We start from the raw sequence: 13544 nt of genomic DNA on the forward strand, positions 1-13544 counted from the left end.
AAGTAAGCATTTTAGGACACAGTAAGTCATAATAATAATAATAATGTTCTAATGCACGTCTGCAAAAGTAACTTATGATCATAAACAACCTAAAAAAATTACGAATGGAGTAACAGTTCCCGCGGGGGAGCTCCCCTCCTGGGGATTCCCCATCCAATAACTTCCGCTTGAAGAAAAGTTTGAAGGTCTTAATATAAAATGCCCTTTATTGGAATGTGCCAAAAATTTTAGTAAAACTGCCCATAGTCAAATTATACTCATTGTGAAACTATTATTATTATTATTGACTGCAATTGGGTTTATACCCGGTGGCAGTGGTGCTACAATAAGACAAACCACAAAACAACACATGCAGTACTCTCCATTATCCTGTCACTCGTTATATATTTCCTTTCCTTAAGTACAAAATGAATTACAGGCAATATAAATACTATTTCAACGCATTAATTGGTGAGTATTAACAATTGTCGTTTTCAGTGCAAATAGGAACTTATTTAAATTTTGCGCCAATTTAATCCGCCGATTCGAATATACGCGTTATGTACGGTGCTGCCACAGATGTGGTTAGGTGCTGCTATCTGTTTAAAGGATCATGCCGCATTGAGAAGAAGGAATTGCGATATATGGTTAGAATTTGTATGATATAATTAAAGTGTGGCGTAGTCCAGTTTCGTAATAGTCTTTTTTGGTTTTAATTTAAGAGAGATAGGTATTATATGTAGGTAGTTATGTGACTTACCAAACTGTACATTATTTTATCTTAAAAATAACTTTCATTCAAGCTTTATGGAAGAGTGATTTACGATCTTATTTATGTTAAAATCTGACAAATATAATTAATTTAAAGCCTAGATATTCAAGTAGAACAGATTATGTTTATGTGAAACGTTCTTCTGTATGTACAGTCACTTATTAATGCACATTAAAGGATACGACTAAATTTATGTTATTGATTTTGTCCAGTTTTAAGCCACAGACGTTTTGGGAGTTATCAAGGATGAGTTACAGCCGAGGTGGTGACGGGAAGCCGCGTGGATTTGGATTTTCAGGATTCCAGCTAAAACGTGATCGGGCAAGCCAGCTGCCACCTCCGCCTTCAAGTGCAATTAGCAAACATGGTTACTCAACTATGTCGGCTATCAGCCAAAATGCACTTGCTGCAAGTTATGGTTTGCCAAGGAAAAGATCAAAGACTGAGGAGGAGTAAGTGTGAGATTGTTTTCTGAAATCATACAGACAATACTTGTTCTCGATCTGCCCAAGCATCATCTTTATATTAATGTACACAATTTAGCCAGACTCTTATATCCCACATAAAAGTTTCTTATGATGCAATTTGTTTATCTTGAGTGCAGTATACAGTCTGTGTATAGCCAAAGATTTATCCAGTGGCTAATTTACTCATTGATGTCACCTGTTGTCTAGAAGAGGGCTATATGTATGTAGGTGTAATAACACAGTCTCTTAAATGCTGCTGTTAAAAGACTGTATTATCATATGGGTTACTCATATAATTCAAACATTCTTCTATATACTGAGGTGCACTCATACTAACAGAAGGACCTGGTCGATTGTTACTCTCTTATGTGTTGTCAGAGACAGATGATGGGGCAATAATGTTCTTGTTTATAGCATGGGAATGAGAAACTTCCAGAAATGTTTCCAACAGTAGTAGGAGCACTGGAACAAGTGTGTGTGTGCTGCAGGGTAGAACATAGCTCTAAGGAATATGTAATGTGTGACAGTTCACAATTTATGAAGATATTGCAAAGATGTCGCACAACTACTTTTATGAATTTTGTCCATTTGCTAGGTATTTTGATGAAGATGATGAACATGTGACACCAGCATCGACTCTGGAATACATACCAGCACCGGGCAGCCCATCATATCAGCCACAAGGAGGTCAGAGCTCTGATTCAGAGGAAGATCCTCTGGATGCTTTTATGGCTGGTATAGAACGTGAGGTTCAGAAAGAAACTGATAAAATTGAAGAAAAGGAAGATAAGAAAAAAGGAATAAGAGATGATATTGAAGAGGAAGATGTAGAAGAATCATACTACAGGTAAGTACAATTTGCTATAGTGATAAAAATATATATAATTCATCGCCCTGATGACGGAGGCAGTATGACCTCTGAAACGTTGGTTAACATCGACCAGACTACACAGTGAGACAACCCAGAAGACGGAAATCTTCATACTCACCGCTGTGAGAACCTCAAGTCTTACAAAAATATATATGTCTTATTTTCTTATTACTAGCTTGAAGAGTCAGAACAGCCACAAAACTGTCTCTAATCCTCATTTCAAACCTATTTAAGTGGAAATTCCCCATGTATATGTTAATAATTTGAATGGATAACAATATAAAACTAAACTAATTCTTTGGTAATAGTAATAGAAAGTCTGTCACTGAACATGATCCTAAGCCAGTTGTGTCAACTTTCCATTCTCAAAATCTGTTTCCCGTAGATCTTCCTTCAGTTTCTGTTGCACACATTAATTCTTCAGAGCACTAGGAGTTTGCCAAAGGTAAAGATGACTGTGTTTGTGCTGTACCTTAATAGAGAAAAATAAAATTAACCAACTCCACAGATAAGCTAATAAATATGCATAGATTTCTCCAATGATCTCTTCTCTGCCATTAATAATATGTTCCATGCATTGACTTAGGAAAGGTATAGTAGTTATGTATTTTTAACTCTATATAAATATTGTCCTTTTTTATATGCTGGTTGGAGTACTGTATATTTTTTTATAATTTATCTACAAATTATTGTTGAGATTGTCTCTAATATTAGCATTTTCATAAAAAAGATCAATTAATAATATAATAGAATGAATTTTAAGGTAGATTTTTAGAACTGTTTATTACATTTTATTTTGTTACTTCTGAATAAAACAAATGGAAATGTATACATTGTATACAGCAGCAAGAGATGATTTTTCATTACCTTGATTGCAGGTACATGGAAGAAAATCCTTTGGCAGGTGTTCAGAATGACGAATCAGATCAGGAGATAGAGTATGATGAAGATGGTAATCCTATTGCTCCAAAGAAGAGCAAAGAAATTGATCCTCTGCCTCCAATTGATCATTCAGACATAGATTATGTTGAATTTGAGAAGAATTTTTACAATGTCCATGAAGAAATAACTAGCCTTACACTGAATCAGATGGATGAGTTACGTCAGAAACTTGGAATTAAAGTGACAGGTCCTTTACCACCGCACCCTGTTAGTAGTTTTGCTCACTTTGGATTTGATGAAGCACTGATGAAGGCAGTTCGGAAGTCTGAATATACTCAGCCAACTCCAATTCAGGCTCAGGCCGTTCCAGCAGCCCTCAGCGGTCGAGACATAATAGGAATTGCAAAGACCGGTAGTGGAAAAACGGCAGCATTCATCTGGCCTATGTTGGTACATATAATGGATCAGAAAGAACTCCAACCAGGGGATGGACCTATAGGACTGATTCTTGCTCCTACAAGAGAATTATCACAGCAGATCTATTCTGAAGCTAAGAAATTTGGTAAAGTTTATAACATTCAAGTAGTTTGTTGCTATGGTGGTGGTTCCAAGTGGGAACAGTCAAAAGCTCTTGAAGATGGAGCAGAGATTGTAGTAGCGACCCCTGGTCGCATGATTGATCTTGTCAAGATGAAGGCTACCAACCTTCAGCGAGTAACATTTCTTGTGTTGGATGAGGCTGATCGGATGTTTGATATGGGCTTTGAACCCCAAGTTCGATCGATTTGCAATCATGTGAGACCTGACCGACAAACGTTACTCTTCAGTGCGACATTCAAGAAGAAGATTGAACGACTAGTAAGAGATGTATTGATTGATCCCATCAGGATAGTTCAGGTAAGTATTACTGTTTGTGTTTGGCTTGTCTAGGCTGTGTTCTGTGTTTATATCAGAAAATAATTCCATTTATGTATTTATACATTGTTGCTTTTCAGCTATAATTTTCTGGACATTGTAAATGTGACTGTTGGAGGAGATGAAATGTGGAAATGAAAGTATTTTCAAAATTTGTTTAGTAAAACTGTTCACTGTCTGTGTGCATTTAATTTTAAATAAATGTCTCAAGATTGCTCACTCCCTGAGGAAGATGATAATATCGCTTTATTTTGCAGGGAGATATTGGTGAAGCCAATACAGATGTGACACAGATTGTCAAGCTGTTATCAGCTGGAGGAGCGAAATGGAATTGGCTTTTGAATAGCATTGTCCAGTTTATGACTTCAGGGAGTGTTCTTATTTTTGTCACAAAGAAGGTGTGTTACCAAAGTTAAAAAAAGTTTGTTTGCTAATGAGTCTAACATAGTTCTAGGTTTTCATTTAGGTATTAAAATCAGAGCTGAATTATAATGTAGTTAATGAGGGAGTCATCTCATTGTAATTTTTCATGTCTTACTAGTTTTGTGCATGTAATATTATGCTTACTTACTGTAGTTACATGTGTAACAATCCCATTATCGTGCTATTTTTGTAGTGTCAAAACTGTGAATATATGATGGTTATGTGGAATATTTTGGAATAACTGAGCGAGTTGTAAATTTGTAACTAATGTCCCCTTTCGCAGAGTCGATATTGTTTTCATATTAACCATGTCATAAAGAGGCAGCATAATGCAGTTGTCATATTGATATATTAATAAATACAAAATTTTAAATATTGCCAATAATGTGTGGTAGATGAAAATAAATCTGTAATATTCTACATAAATTATTTATTCACTGCTCGACACATAGCCGTGTAATTACACTGCTGTCAGTACATAAGTTTAATGTGTGTGGTTCTGTTTGCTCCCCACTACAAAAGTGTCTTATGTGCTCATCATCCTCTGTCATCCTGTCTTCTCCTTTTGAACACTACCAGTCTCTCTGAAGTTGTACCATTATCTAATTGATTTATTATCCAACGGATTCATTCCATATACATGTCTGAACTCATTGTATGCTGTAGTTATTGAATTGAACTTGTTGAACCACAAAAAACACTGAACTTATTGTTGTATTACTGCCATCTGACCTCAAGGACATTTGTAAACTGCATACATGACTCGGGCCGTGAAATTGCTAGTAGGGGAATGATTAAAGAGGAGAAACGGAACTTTGAAAGGTGGGGACAACAGTGTAGTTTTGTAGCTGTGCCTAAAGCAGGGAATAAGTATTTCATGTTTGAAATACTAGCATTTATTTTTATCTGCTCTGTATAATACACGTGTACTATAACATTAAAAACATTGAAGTTACAGAATGTTGAAGAACATTACATTTGTGAAACGTTTGCTAGAGTAAGTACTCATATGTACTGCAAAGGTAAGCTGCTTCTCATCTTCTAGTCTCGTCTTTGGAAGAGGAGTCATGCTTGTTAACAGAAGTAGTTTATGTTTCATTTGCAGGGGGGGGAATGAAATGTTGAAAGTTGTACATCATATTTAAAGCTGTATTTTTGAGTTCACTTAGCACAGTAAAAGGAAATTGAATATGGATGTCTGTGAAGTATTTAACACTTTTATTTTATCCAATCTTATAAATGTTCCAAAGGAAAATTTCTGTTCAGCATTCGAAGTACATTTTCCTCTGATGAATTGAACTCTGACTTTATAGTTCTAATTATACTAAAACTAACATGATGGAAGGAGGATTACATACTCATTAGTTTTCAGATTAGTAATTGAAGGAAATAGATTATACAGCATTGACAGATTTGTTTACATACGTAAGTGCTTGGTGTATGCAGCTACTCATTATTAGCTAAAACAGTTTTCCTTGTGTGGGTTGTTTCCACATTCTCTGCCTGCAATGTTGCAGGTAGATGCTTGTTTCCATATCTATTGGTCTCCAACTTACCTTATTCCAACGTAAGATGACATATCAATGAATAAGCATTCTCGTTTTTGCCGTTTGGTTGGAAGGCGAACGCTGAGGAACTTGCTAACAACCTGAAACTGAAAGAGTTTGATGTACTTCTACTTCACGGAGACATGGATCAGACTGAGAGGAACAAAGTCATTACACAGTTCAAGAAGAAGGAAGTGAACCTCCTTGTGGCCACAGATGTTGCAGGTGAGTAATTGGAATGTAGAATATGTTACTACTGCTCATAATTTGCCATCAGAGCATATAATCATCAGCAGAATATCATTATCTATATGTGCCTTGCAAACTACATGTATTTTTTTGTGAGTTCCCTTTCACATTTTGGTGACAGGATTACTTACAGCTGTTAACCACATTGCACACATCAATTTCAGGCAAGTAAACATTTGCATTCTGAGTCATGTAAGGATAAGTTCTGATAACGTAACAGCATGAGATCATACAAGTGCTTTATTACACAACAGTGTTGTTTGATAAATTAAATTATACCCACAAATGGTGTGTGTTGAAGTAATACTGTTGAACAGATGTTTCTCTCCTTCAGGAGTGATCATTTTTTGTAAAGCATATTTGATATCTGATAAATGTCTAAAGCGGCCCATCCACGTACGAGTCTGGCTTGCGAGTCCGGCTTGGCTCGGGTTCCATTGAGCCAAACTAGTTTGTGGGTGGGGTGTCACAAGCTGAGTCTGCTATGCATGTGTGGTGAAAAATATCCGAGCCCTGCTCACGAGTCATGCTTGTTGAGCCAGACTCGCACGTGGATGGGCTGCTTAAGTCTTATGAACTTGCAGCTTCCATTACATACAGTCAAAACTGGTGACATATGTGTTTATCATATGGCAATATTTTTCCTTCACAGTTCAGTTCTGAGTAATTTTTTTATTATAGCAATTGAGATTTCCAGTTGTATTATATCATGTTTAATCTGTATGCATTATTTTACTTTAGTATGTTGATTTTTTATGTTCTTTTAATTAGCTCGTGGATTGGACTTTCCTCACATCAAAACAGTGGTGAATTTTGATGTGGCAAGAGATATTGATACGCATACACACAGAATTGGAAGAACAGGTAGGTTTAATGAAACCTTGAATTTAAAAGTATGTGACACAAGCAGTATGTTTTATTGTTACATAAAGTGTGGTTTAGAGTTGTTATTGATATTTTTATTGAATAAATATTTTTATTGCTGATCGTAAAGAAGTATGATTTGAAGGTGTGAACTGAGTCTATCAGGTGCAAGATAAGGTGCAGTGGTTGAATTTTGTGTTCATGGAAATGAACCTTGTGTCTCACTGGTATGTAATTTCTTAACTAGCTGAGTGAATACTGTATCTTCTTTGTGAGAAGGACTGTGCTTCTGTTATATAGTTAATGAGAAAGGGAAAAGCACTTGAAACATTCTGTCAACTCTGTCTAGAGGGTGGTTGGTGAAATGCCCTGCTCTGTTAATCTCCATAAACCAGTGCTTTGGCAAGTGCTTCTCTTGTTATTATTATATAAACTGATCTCACATTAACATTCGGAATTACAGAATGATGTGGCCAATTGGTTAGAATTCCTGCATCATGTCTCTGAGGTTTCAGGTTCAAATTTTAGCCCAGAGACCAACTGTCATTACTGTGTGTTTTTTTCTGGTTGTCCTTAGTCCCACCAGGCAAAATTCGAGATAACAAATTAAATTACATCATGACTGCTACCATTTTACCTTCTAAAAAATGTCATCATCATTGTTCACTAATAATACTGTAATTCAACATTGTATAGTCTTTGTTGTTGACAAAGAAATAAACATTCAGACTGTCTTCTAGTAGTACAGTTTTTTAAAGTAGAGCAAAGTACAATTGAAATTCAGTAATAAGGTTTTAAAATTGAAACTTAAAATGTGATTTCATTTCTTAGGTCGAGCTGGAGAGAAAGGTACTGCATATACTCTAGTTACTGACAAAGACAAAGAATTTGCGGGACATCTGGTGCGTAACTTGGAAGGTGCAAATCAAGATGTTCCCCAAAGTCTTCTTGATTTGGCCATGCAGAGTGCATGGTTCCGCAAATCTCGTTTTAAGAGTGGAAAGGGAAAGAGAGTGAATGTAGGTGGGCGAGGCCTGGGATACCGAGAGAGACCTGGACTTGGGGCATCAGATAGTCTTGCTAATACAGGCAGTGGAATGGTTCCTAATAGCATTACAGAAATGGTACCAAAACCAGTTCGCACTGGTCCAGGTACGGACAGGCTCTCCGCGATGAAGGCAGCATTTAGAAGCCAATATATGAGTCAGGTGAGAATCCAATATGTAGGCTTAAACTTAATTGATCTGTACGTTGATGTTACAAGTGTTGAATGGGGTGATTCCCTTAGTTTACAGCATCCTCTGATCATACCTGGGAGCAGACACGGGAACAACCTCAACCACCATTACCACCACCAACTGATACTGGAACAGTAAAGACAGAAAGAAGAGCCAAGAAAAGTCGTTGGGACAACTCATAGAACGTTTCATTCCATTTTGTTGGATGGGATGTTTGCTGAAACTATTGAATCTTCTACCAGAGGATTTAGAATATTCTATATGTTCAGAAGATGTAGGTATGTATTATACATACCTAATAGCTAACTAACATCTTATGCTAGGGATGGGATGTTATTGTTTGTAGACATTCAGTGTTCTAAGTGATACTTTCTTTCTGTAATTTAATGTTTTGATAGTTTCCAGATGTTTCATTAATCTTTTATGGAATGACCCAGTTTGCATATTATTTATTTTTTAATGTCAACAATTAAAATGGAGAGGTAACTTTGCTGCACAGTAATTGGTAGGTCGTGGATTGCAGAAGCAGTAATCTCAATGTTAAATTTCCTCCATCTGTTGGTTTTCTCAGTTTAATATTCAGATCTATTGTCCTCCAGAGAAATCTTAAATGCAGAGTTCACTGTGTAAGACACACCATGATTTCAGAAGTATATGTTTAGAAATTAATATTTTGGTGAATATGTAATGCAACATTTACTCAACATACTGGAAATGCACATCAATGAAGCATGAAATAAAAATATTTCTGAGATCGTAGGTATGTGATAATTACCAATAATAAATATTAACATTAGCTTAATAATTACACATGTTTCTCCTCTTTTTCTGAACTGTGTGTTGCTTCTCACAAACTTTGACTGTGTGAGATTTGAGGTTTTCACGGCTGTGAGATGGATGATGTTCTGGGTTTTGACACTGTGTAGGCTCGTCAGTAGATGGATCATCGAAGTTAAGGCTTTTATGGCTTACAATGTTTGGGAATTCACTGTATTTACATGACATCTGTTTAATATAAAAGAAGACTATATTCTGTCATTCTGTATTTGTAAATTAGTGAGAGACTGTTTTCTTGTCATGTGTCCTTATGCGACCAGTGTCAAATCATGTGTATCACACTGTTTTTCATAAGAGCTTTCTAATATCTGAGGCGAAATTAAATAATTTTGTCTGATTCACCATTATGGCTATTAATATGGTTTTTTGATAATATTATTATGAGAGTGAATAAGTAATGTGTTTCCAGTTGACTGTAAGTCAATTATTTTGATTGCATGGGATGGAACATTAGGACTCTGTGATGGACTGTGTCAAAATCTATACAGTATATTTGAATTTGTACAATTTGTTGAAATGTATTGATACCTCAGATCCAGATTTAGTCAACATAGGATGTATAATCAACCAGTTGATAATAAAGAGGAAATATATGATAGTTAAAGTTATTTTACCTAATTCTTTTACCAAAATGAACACTTTTTAAGGTTATGAATGTAATCAAAACTTGTTTTAAGGTAAGCATCATAGATCAGTATACCAGTTTTTGTTTATATAAAGCATAATTGGTATTTTTGTTTATGTGTTACTTCATATTTTTTGATAATTGTAAGCACTTTAAAATCTAAATGACTAAGCTGAAAAGGTTTGTATAACTTAGAAGTATGGTAGTCTCTGAAATGCATGAGGGACATAAAGCACAGCAAGCATAATGTACTCCACAGACACAGATAATAAATACTATATTTTAATAAGTTTACGAGTACATTATCCTTTGTAAACCAACTTCTAGACAATTATTATGTATACATCTTTATTTCCAGTGGATTATTTGAGTTTGTCTGACTATACACTTATTCCCGTAAATCAAATGTCATTTTAATTGCTAATTTTCATTTTCAGTGTGTACTCGTCACAGAAGTAAAGAAATAATTTGCTAGAAATGGTAAATATATAGTTATCCACTTACCTGACATTGCATGTGTAGAGCCAGTCTTGTCATTATGTATCCTGTTGTGTTATATTTTTGTTACAAGCACAGATAACAAGGGAGCCATCTACATATTGTATGATATATTAAAAATATTATTTTATCTTAAAAACCATAAATGAATAAGATGAAAAGTCACTTTGTTCATTTACCTATGAATCTACATAAGGTACGTTTATTATCATATAGAGGTTTCTGTAATGGCAGATATGTGGAGGTAGTTGATCTATGTGCAAACGTGTGTTTTGCTGTGCACACATTTATTCTGTTAATATTTTCTATCCACACAGTAATAATGTGTGGAGTTTCTCTGTGCAAGCTTATATCCTGATGGTACGTACAAGTACTCTTTCATAATATAGACTCTTGCCACTAGACAGCAGTAAATTCTGTTCCTCCGTAATAATTTATCCTTCCAATAAGTGATATATAAAGAGCTATATTAATCCTTTTGTATGAGACCTTTCCACTTTGTCCATTGTGAATCATGGAGTGTGTTTAGAAATGTTACAAAATAAATTTAAATGAATACATTAATAGATTTTGTTAACAATAATGTATAATATTATTGCAGCATGGATGAACCTTCAGTTGCATAATACCTGATTTTGTAATTGGTTGTATCTTTCCAAAAGTGTTCACTAGTAATAATTTTCTTTAAATGTGATGAGAATTCTTATCATTCATGTTATAATTTATTCGCTATAAATAGTTTTGAATACACTGCAGCTCTTGGTTGTTGATTTTGGAGTTTGTGCTCCATTCATTTTTGGGCCTAGGAGAGAAGAAGATGGGGCATGGAGAAAACTGCATAATGAAGACCCTAAAAATTTGTACTCCTCCAATATTGCCAGGGTGATTTGAGTCAAGAAAAATGAGATTGGCAGGGCATGTGGCACGAGTGGATAGAGTGAGAGGCGGGCACAAGGTATTGGTTGGGAAGCCTGAGGGGAAGAGACCGCTGGGGAGACCTAGATGTAGATGGGAGGATAATGTCAGGCAGGATCTGTGGGAGATAGGAGTTGAAGGCGATTGGATTTTGTTGGCCCAGGACAGGGACCAGTGGAGGGCTTCAGTTAATTCGGTGATGAACCTTTGTATTCCCTAAGCCAGCTGGTTATGGCTTCATTCATTCATTTTCTCTGTTACAAGGATCAGGCCATTGGCCCATTCCAGTACAGTTGATCAAGGCAACTTGTCCTTATTAGTCTTGAGTTTATGGCTTATGCTTACATAATTTAGTGTCTCTTACATTTTAGAATTTGCAGCTGCTAGATTTTCATATAAAAAACAGATATACAAGGTATGAGATATTTTGTATTACTCAAGACACTTTTCAAGTTGTAGACATGAAGCTGCTAATATGAAAAGTGTGTTAGCACTACCATTTACACTTACCTAAATATGAGGTACTATTTACTGCCTGTTATACGTTGGAACAACTCCCCACTTTCTGCCAGTGTTTACACAAAATTAGTGTGTATGTTAGTGTACTTGTACTTGAAGGTCAGCCAGTGATCATTGTCATTGAAATAGACTTGTTCAAGATTTTACTATATGATCATGGCCTCATTGGTAGAGTATCATTAAATCTGATGTGAGTAGCCACATTTGGAAGCTGAAATGTTTTAAATTCTTTGACACTAAGGAACTGAATTTTCATTTCTGTGTAAATTTTTTTGGCTGTTTAACTGGTGTGTGTATTACTAGAATCTCAAGTATTTTTCATTACTTATTCTGCACAGTTGGAGGAATTGGACCAATAAGAATGTTTTGACCAACATATGTATTTTTTTATATTATGGTTTGTATTCAGTTGGAATATTAACAAATTCACATAGAATGTTTTTATAGTGGACTTACTGACTATGGACATCATTTAGAGGTGAGCATTGCAAACTTTAAGCTATTAAAGTTAAAGTGTATAGTAGGGTTGCAAGTAGCCTCTTCTTATAAACACATTCAATAGTAGTAACAAAAATCTGATTCAGTCACTTTTCATACGAAATATAGGAAAACAGAATCTCGTATGAAACTTGGACTGGAGGAAAGTTTTCTCTATTACATTCATTTTTGTTGTTCATTTTCATAAGAGTATACATTGTTTTAAATGTTTTGAAGGGTTTCTTTTTGTCAAAAACTCATCACACACCATTTATCACTAGAGTACTGACATGTTTCCCTTTTTAAGTGGAGAAAAGAATTGGGCCGTTTGTGTATCCAGTGTGGACTATGTTGTTGTTTGTACACAGTTTATAATGACTGTTCCCTTGTGCTGGTATGAATATAATTTTATAAATCTTAGTCATGATTCTCATCCATTGACTGGGATATAAGTAACTCCTGCTATATAATTTATGAACGCATTAAAAGAAAATGTGTTTCTGCTCCTAGCTGAAACTGCAATGGCTGCTGTGTTTCTGTTTTGCAGTGCAAAGAAAGACTGTCTGCTGGAGTTAAAGTGTCTGTAGAAGCAGATATTTATCTATATACTTTAGAAAACAATTTTATTTGATATTGTAGGTTCTTATAATGGTAGAAATGTGGTCTTTTGGGCTATGGCATCATGTAATCTTGTGGGTGGTTACCGATGGTACCCTGAAGATGGAGGCAGTTGGCTGTCCAAAGCATTGGTAATAATAACATATAGGACCACATAGTGTGTTAACCAAGAAGACTACAATCCACTGTTGTATTTTCTTGTGTATATTATTTTATGTATAATTATGAAGAATTTGTAATAACATTAAAATTTATCAGACTGTACTAATAAATTATGTGAATATATATTTTTTCCAGTGGGGGATGTATTTTTTTTAAGTAAGTGGTAGTGTAAGAGTAAAATCAAAGAAAACTTCTCTTAATATGCTAGACAAAAAGAAGCGAAAGGAAATATAAAATGTGTTTGAAAATAAACTGTAATTTTACAAAACATCTTTTCCTTGGATATTATGTGGTATGAAATTAGATTTACAGTATCGAATGATACAATTGAGGCCCTTTCTTCAGGAGTAAAATGGTTGAGGCATGAATCTGACCACTAAGTGATTATTATAAGGTAGAAGAATAAGACTAGCAGATGCCATCCCAACTTCCCAAACTATTTACAATGCATGTGAATAAACACCATGTCTAAAATAATGAGAATGATATTATTTATCACTGTTCTACGTTTCTTTGTGTCTCTTAAGTTAATGTTATACTAAAATTACACAGATGTGCCTTGTCAGAAAGAACAAACAAGTTTTATTTTGTACGTTTTCAGAACACTATTTCTGACCATCATGTGTTCATTCAATTTTAGTTTGTATGAATACCAACTATACTTTTCTCACATATACATTTTTTGT

The 13544-nt window shown here is 35.0% G+C and overlaps 1 protein-coding gene across 2 annotated transcripts; it reads left to right on the forward strand.

Annotated features, from left to right (window-relative positions):
* Positions 1-547: 547 nt before the first annotated feature.
* Positions 548-12995, forward strand: LOC110839545 (ATP-dependent RNA helicase DDX42). 2 transcript variants are annotated; one of them, XM_087345943.1, is made up of 9 exons: positions 548-626; positions 964-1203; positions 1814-2065; positions 2968-3868; positions 4144-4284; positions 5931-6081; positions 6877-6969; positions 7801-8177; positions 8258-12995. In XM_087345943.1, exons 1-9 carry the CDS (start codon positions 559-561, stop codon positions 8387-8389), a joined length of 2355 nt encoding a protein of 784 aa, XP_087202069.1. In that variant the 5' UTR covers positions 548-558; the 3' UTR covers positions 8390-12995. The 2 variants fall into 2 exon arrangements, with proteins under 2 accessions (XP_087202069.1, XP_087202070.1); XM_087345944.1 differs by having other exon boundaries at positions 614-709.
* Positions 12996-13544: the final 549 nt, after the last annotated feature.

The sequence above is a fragment of the Zootermopsis nevadensis genome, unplaced genomic scaffold, assembly GCF_977971745.1.
Source record: "Zootermopsis nevadensis isolate Lab colony 2312 unplaced genomic scaffold, Znev_1.0 Znev_ptg000009l, whole genome shotgun sequence".
Taxonomy (NCBI): domain Eukaryota; kingdom Metazoa; phylum Arthropoda; class Insecta; order Blattodea; family Termopsidae; genus Zootermopsis; species Zootermopsis nevadensis.

What these genes read in the sequence shown, in the direction of transcription:
- LOC110839545 (XM_087345943.1), top strand. Translation starts at nt 559, where the DNA reads ATGTGGTTAGGTGCTGCTATCTGTTTAAAGGATCATGCCGCATTGAGA. An exon ending in AGATCAAAGACTGAGGAGGA is followed by an intron (nt 1,204 to 1,813) that starts GTAAGTGTGAGA and finishes TCCATTTGCTAG; the next exon opens with GTATTTTGATGAAGATGATG. An exon ending in ACACAGAATTGGAAGAACAG is followed by an intron (nt 6,970 to 7,800) that starts GTAGGTTTAATG and finishes TTCATTTCTTAG; the next exon opens with GTCGAGCTGGAGAGAAAGGT.